Source organism: Gracilinanus agilis, chromosome 4, assembly GCF_016433145.1.
Source record: "Gracilinanus agilis isolate LMUSP501 chromosome 4, AgileGrace, whole genome shotgun sequence".
Taxonomy (NCBI): Eukaryota; Metazoa; Chordata; class Mammalia; order Didelphimorphia; family Didelphidae; genus Gracilinanus; species Gracilinanus agilis.
Window position 1 is genome coordinate 255,484,980 of NC_058133.1, and position 7,633 is coordinate 255,492,612.

Consider the following 7,633-nt stretch of genomic DNA (forward strand, 5'->3'; position numbering starts at 1 on the left):
GGAGGGATTTAGAACCACAACACACTTTTAAGTTTGATCTATATTATTAACATTTTCCCATCATTTTAAGTAGATAGTCAACAAAACAATAAATCAAGTCCTAATTTTTAGCACAATCTGAGTCTCTTAGTTTCTGAGATATAAATACCCATCCTGAAAATTTAACAATCATCTCACCTGAGCCAGTATGAGCTGGCTCCCCTAGAATACATTCCCTTCCCTCCCCTCACTCTCTACCTCACTTAACAAGACAGAAAGAGAAACTTAGGCTTTTAGACTTTAAATGATGTAATTTACTAATGTTATGAACATGATGGTCTTTTAGCTTTCATAGATTATAGAAAATCTTTGCCAAAATCAGTAGGGAATCCCAGCTAATTGCTTATCAGACTCCCATAGCATCTTGAACAAAACAAAGAGAGGAAGGTAGAGTAGAAGAGAAATTTCAGCTGGCAGAAGAGATGCCCAGGCCACTGACAACAGTCAGAGGGTCCAGTACCAGGCAGTGTCTGCTCCATTCCTTTGATAGGGAGGAGGAGAACGCACTCATCTTCCCTCCTTTCTGTAGCTCTTTTGTGTCGGATATAGGGTAATGTGGGACCAGTCCCACAGGCACAGCTGCAATGTGGGAAGGGAGGGGGTGGGGACAGTTGGAATTGACACTGCCTTCTAAAAGCATCTCTTCAAGGTCTTTCAGTGGGCTGAAGGGACATGTGTCTGAGGCTCTGTACCTTTTTAGTTCCCTATATCTTAGTTCCCTGTTTCCAGTGTCAATGGAGATGTGGAATTTACCAAGATCCTCTTTGCCTGACTACTTCTTCTTCCTCTTCCTTCTCCAACTTCCTTCCACCTACTCAGGTAAGAAATGTCTGCTCCTTCCTCTGCAAGGAGAACTTTAGAGACAAGAGGTCATTTTCTACATCATATTGGAGAACTAATGTTCCATTCCACAAATTAATCAACTAGTCAACTAGTTGCTTTTTTTTTTTTTTAAGCAAAGCCCTTTATTAGACACAGGGGAGATTTTTTAAAAAGAGCAAGATAGAGGGCTCTTGGCTCCCAAGTCTAATGAAAGAGTATCACCTCCCTTGGTTATCTCCAAGTCTAATTCATAGAGTCTTTACCTTTAGGAAGCTTGTTGTCTAACCAAGAGCAACTATAAAACTGTAAAAGAACTTATGAGTAATAAGTCATAAAGTAACATATCAAAAATGTCAAGTAATATAGCGAATCAGAATCCAAAAATGCTTATGAAGATACCAGATAGTAATAAACTAGGATGTCTTCCTGCAGGAGGAGAAATGAATTGTATTTAGAAGGAGAGGGGAGACATAGAGACATAAATTAATAAAAGAGGGCATTCAAGGTGGGCAAATTTATATGAGCGAAGCCTTAGAGGTTGAAATGGGTCATGGAAAAAGAGCAGATTAGAGCTAAAGAATCAAAATGAGAGCTGTTTCCAAAAAGCACAGTTGATAAAGGACTCTTCAAGGCTAGGTTAAGGAACTTGAATGAGGTAAGAAAAAAAGGGGGGGGCAACTCTGGTTTCTTAAACAGTTAATGTGATTAAATGCCAAGAGAGCACAAGGCATCTTGATCACTAGAATTATATATATGTATATATAATTTAAATATATATTAATATATATTATATATAATTTTTACATGTGTATACATGTATGTGTACATATACACATATATATGTATTTAAAGATCAAAAGTGGATGCTTGAGGTCTTAGATTCTGCCTGGGAATTTAGCACCTCCATCTTCCCCTGACTGCACCAACTGCATTTACTTCCAGTCTGAGGTTTCCCTCTGATCCTTAGTTTCTTCTTGATGCACTGAACAGGACAATTCACAGTAGTAGGACCAGCTCACCCAATCCAGACCTTTATAGGGGATGAGATTGAGCTGTCATGCCATCTTTCACCTGCTAAGAATGCAACAGGAATGGAGATCGGCTGGTATCGGCCTCCCTTTTCTCGAGTGGTTCACCTCTACCGAAATGGAAAGGATCAAGATGTGGAGCAGGCAGCTGAATACCGAGGGCGAACAAAACTGGTGAAGGATGCCATAGGAGAAGGGAAAGTAACCCTAAGAATCCAGCATGTGAGATTCTCTGATGAGGGAGGATACACCTGCTTCTTCCGAGATCACTCATACCAAGAAGAGGCAGCAATGCAGCTAAAGGTGGAAGGTCAGGTTTGATATTAATTTGATATTTTTTATATAATTTGATATTAAATGTTATTTTTTTGGTAGCTGACACTTTCTTTTCAAATTTCATTTATCTTCTAATGGTTGAATCAATGGAAAAAGTGAGCAGTGAGGGCATAATACAAAACAACAAATAATTGCAAATATAATCAGTTTTTATTTTTTGCATCAATAGAAGCTGAGCAAAGACACAAATCATTCAAAGCATCCCTTCTCTGACTTTTTTGGGATGTGTTTTTTTCCTAACTGGTCAAATTCTATCAACAAATGCCATATAAAATTAAATTATTTTAGTGGAGTTTTATTTTATTGAGACCATTACTAGAAATCATGTTACTTATCTCCAAGAACTGTAGACAAAAACAGAGCTAATATATAGTTTCTCTATAGGGAATTTTTAAAAAGATGAAAAGAAATACCGTAAATCTAGTAGGAAGAAAAGAGGTGTCATACCCATATCTTTCTCTATACACTTTTCCCTTTTCCAGTCTTTGGACCATTTGTTTCATTTTTCTTTTTTAACCAAGATTTTACTTCTTTGGTCTGGGTTATATATAGACAATTTATTCAATGCTATTATAAAAAATCTAAAAGCCATACAGATGTATTCCTTTTTTCAAACTGATATTCAAGTTTAAACTCAGAGGCAATTGATCCTTTTTTTAAAAGGACCATAATTACCACTATCTTGGATTTGATAATCTGTTAGTTCTTCTACAAAGAAAGTGCCACTAACTTTATAGTAAATAAAATCAAATGCACTCCACACAAGATAATGTTTTCCAGACTTTTTCAGATATCAGCAAAGGTAATCTAGCATAGTAGACTTGGGATTGGAGTGATTAACCATAATTTAGTATAAATAGGGATTGATTTGGAGTAAGAGAATCAGAGTTGATATTACAGCCCTACTACTTCCTGACCATGTGATCTTAGGCAAGGGACTAAAACTCTGTAATCTAATGGCCTCATCTGTAAAATATGGGGGTTTGACTAGATGAGTTCTCTTCCAACTCTTAATCTCAGATCTAGATCATCCCTTAATTGAAAAATGCTACAATATAAAGACAGCATGGAAGATAGAGTGCTGAATACAGATGAAGGAAGACTAAGGTTCAAATCCAAACTCTTTTATGCGATAGGTAGACAGAACACTTAATTCTGAGATTATTTCCTCATTCTCACAATGCTTTGTGAAATTCAAATGAGATCTCCTTTATATCTTCTTCTGTCTAGGTTTTCATGTCACTGCTCTATCCTGGTTCTCCTCCTGCCTGTCTGACTGCTCCCTTAGATATTCATCTAGGCCAGTGATGGTAAACCTTTTAGAGACCATGTGCCATGCCATGTCCCTCCTTATCCCATACAGGAGAGGGAGAAAGTTCTCCCATTGGGTTGCTAGGTGAAGGGGTGGGTGAAGTGAGGAATTTCCTCAGTAAGTATAAAGGGGGAAGGGAAGTGGCCCAAATGCTCCACCACAGGTTCAACATCACTGATCTAGGTCATGCTTGCTGGCTATGGGCATCCCACAGGGCTCTATCCTGGACCCCTTTCTTTTTTCCCTCTATGTTTCACTTGGTGATCTCATGGATTAAATGGATTACATTATTAACTCAATGCTAATGATTCTCAAATCTTTTTTGTTGTTGTTCAGTTGTATCTAATTCTCTATGACCCCATTTGGAATCTCTTGGCAAAGATGCTGGAGCATTTCCTTCTCTAGCTCGTTTTTACAGATGAACAACTGAGGCAAATAGAATTATGTGACTTACCCAGAGTCACATAGCTTCTAAGTGTCTGAGGTCAGATTTGAACTTAGGAAGATGAATCTTCCTGACTCTATCTAGTGTTCTCTCCACTGTCTCACCTACGTACTACTGACCTACTTATCTAGCTCTAATATCTCTCCTTTCCTCCAACCTTGCACCTCTGACTGCCTATTGGATTTCTCAATTAATTGTTTGCACACATCTTAAACTCAACATGTCCAAAATGAAACTCATTGTCTTTTCTCCCAAGGTCTCTCCTCTATCTAACTTCCTATTTACTTTCAAGGGTTAGCCACTGTCCTTCCAGTCAACTTGGCTTATAACCTAGGTATCATCCTCAATGCTTCACACTTGCCCCCCCTTTCCCATATATAATCAAGTCCTATCCATTCTACCTTCATAATAGCTCTCATACGTGTTGCCTTCTTTCTTTTGATACTGCCACCACCCTAATTTATCCTCATCACCTCCTACCTAGACTATTGCAATAGTCTTCTGGTTGGTCTCCCTGCTACAAGTTTCTCCCCACTTTAATCCATGTCAGCTTTCAAACTGATCTTTCTAAAGTATAGGTCTCACCATGCCACCCCCTCTTCTGTAATCAATAGAATTCAGTGATTCCCTCTCATCTCCAAGGAGAAATAGAAAGCCCCCTCTTTGGACTTTGAAGCCCTTCCTAATGTGACCCCCACCAACACCCCCTTTCCTTTCCAGATTTTTATACCTTTCCCACACACACACATAGTTTTCTGACACTTTCTTCTGCAATTCTTCAAACACAACACTACATATCTTGACTCTGGGCATTTCACAGGTTGTTTCTGTCCTTCATGCCTGACTTCTTTGGCTTCCTTCAGATTTCAGCTAAAATCCCTTCAAGCTGTCACCAATCCCTCTAAATCTAAAGCCTTCCCTATTATCTCCAGTTTATCCTGTATATATCTTGTTTGTACATAGTTGTTTATATGTTGTCTTGCCTCATTAGACTGTGAACTCCTTGAGGGCAAGAACTGGTTTTTGCCTTTCTTTTGCCTTCCGTACTATTTAGCATGCTTCTGTGGCACATAGGAATAAATGCTTGTTGATTAATTGATAATGTATATAAAATGCTTCCCAAACTTTAAAGCAATATTTAAATGTCAGTTATTTTTCTTAGAAAAGAGCTGGGCTCTACCACAAACAAGTTAAAATGAGCTCATAATTCTGAGGAAGTTCCAACAGCAGGGGATGGTTTTATATAGAAAATCCTTCTACCAAAAGACAAGATGGGCACAAGAAAAGAGGTACTTAAAATGTTAAGACATTTAAAATTCATGCTTATGACTCTAAATTGCAATCTGTGTCTTGTTTCATTTAGTACAATATGAGAACTATTTATGGAATGTCAAATCAATAATATAGCTTCCCTTAATGGACGTGCCATTAACTTCTGGTTATACAAAACAACAAATAACCAGTATCTGATTTCATCCCCCAAAACAATTATGTTTATGTAAATATATTTTACTAGGGAAGGGATGATATGGAATTCTATTCTTCTTAAAAATATATGTCTACAACATCAAGCCAATTTGCATTAATAAATTTTTTTAATATTCCTCTAGGGGCTGCTAAGTGATTCAGTAGATAAAGGGTCTAATGAATGTCCAATATCAAAAGTACACTGTGAACTTTAAAGCACTATATAAATATTCAGTATTAGTTTTGTCAAGGGTTTGAGAGTGTAGGCGGATTTTTCTGTCTCAGCTGGTGGGTGATTAGAATGACGGGAGAGGACTGAGAAGAATTGAAAGGTAAATGCTGTTCAAGGACAGAACAAAAGAGTAGTCAGGGCATGAACTCGTATAACAGCCTCCCCTTCTCCTCTCCCTATATACAGTGCAAAGCATTACACAATCCAGTACTTTTGTATAGAAAGAGTGACTGTTGTATAGCGTGACCACAGGGAGCATTGGTTATACAGGCATGGAGTAGGTCCTTAATAAATGTTTATTGAATTCCGTTGAAGTGATTGTTTGTGGTGAAGAATTCACTGTACTCAGACCAACAAAGTGCTATTTCTATGTGCTCCTTTGGAGATATGGAAATAGAAACATAATAAAGAATGTTCTTAAACGTGTGCTGTACAGGTGAGTTTATCTGAAAAGATAGCATACTGTGAAGAAATGTCAAGCTTTTCCAACTCCTTGATCAATTCCTCTCCTCTGTTCTCTCTGCCTACAGGAAAGTTGCTCATTATTTTGGTTTTAAAAGGTTCCCCCACTGGGTTATAGGCTGCATGCCAAATTAAGAATAGAGACAGTTCTGGGTATTAACAAAGGGCTACATAAAGTAAAAGGGCTTCTAACTAATAATAAATGCCTTGCTAGGATCATCCATTTGGTGCTGGAAGGGACCACAGACAGTATTTATTCCAACCTGCTAATTTTATAGATAAGGAAACTGAGGACCAATAAGGTTCAGTGATTTGCCAGGACACTGAAAGTAGCAAGAAGCAGAGCCAAGATTTAAGCCAACATCCCCTGACTCCAAACTCAACATTGTGGATTTGGGTGGCCATCAACTACATATCATACATGTACCACATTTATCTTTTATACTTTCAAAAGGACATTCACATTCTTCATCTTTTTTAAATTTTTCAAATAAATCTGTGAGGGAAGTACAATAAACACATCCATTTTATTTTTTAGGAAACTGAGGCACAGAAAGATAAAGTGAATGACCCAGAGCCACAGGGTCACAGGGTCATAGCCAATTGTAAATGACAACCTGAATGTAAAAGTTGTATTCTCTTCTAGGAAAAAGAAATTTTAAAAAGAAATTTGGGCTATAGAGAGAGAGATTGTTTCCTTCTTCAGTATTTTAAGGGACCTATGATCTCATGATACAGGTATTTCCTACCTCAGTGCAATCTGATCTCAGCCATGCCTTCTTATCCATCCAATGCTGTTCTTATCTGTGATTTTTTTCTCCCATAAATCCTCCAAAGAAAATACACACATATATTGGATAAGTTCTTCTAAATCTTTTTACATTTTATGAGTATCAAGGGAACATGTCTATACAACTGTTTTTTGTCACTTGACCAGTATACTTCCTTTTCTAATAACATATTTCCTCAGTAATATCTCTTATACTACTCAGGAGTAATTTATCATTATAAATATGTTAAAATGTTACTTGTAGTCACCATGTCTCCCTACTGACCCTTGAATCACAATTTTAGTTCTTTACAAATTGTGATGTTCCAATATTTTCCAACATACCTTATCAATGGGAGAACATTTGAGTCAAAAAGATGGGTCTTTGGAGCAGACATTAATTTGGAATTATACAACTACGTAAGTACAATCAAATGAGGTTTTATTCTCCTATTCAATTTTTTCCTCAACTCTATTGTACTTAATTCAAATATATATATATAAATTTAGTGGGTTGGTTATCCAACTATATGTCATAATCTAGATATTAATAATTTTTCATTGTTTGTTTTTCCTTTATGGATTATCTCTTTTTTAAAATTCTATTTTATTTTTAGTTCTGAATTCTCTTTCTCTCCGTCCCACCCATTGAGAAGGCAAGAAAAACAAAACCTGTTACAGATATGCATAAAAACAAAACAAATTCCTATAATAAACATGT

General features: G+C 36.9%; 1 protein-coding gene across 1 annotated transcript in view; it reads left to right on the plus strand.

Moving 5' to 3' along the window:
- The first annotated feature begins 779 nt into the window (after window positions 1–779).
- MOG (myelin oligodendrocyte glycoprotein) overlaps window positions 780–7,633 on the plus strand; it is a 23,606-nt gene continuing 16,752 nt past the window's right edge. Inside the window, exons 1-2 of the mRNA XM_044675255.1 lie at window positions 780–858; window positions 1,852–2,199. Of these exons, the coding sequence (XP_044531190.1) occupies window positions 780–858; window positions 1,852–2,199 (427 nt within the window). The remainder of the gene's footprint in view (window positions 859–1,851; window positions 2,200–7,633) is intronic.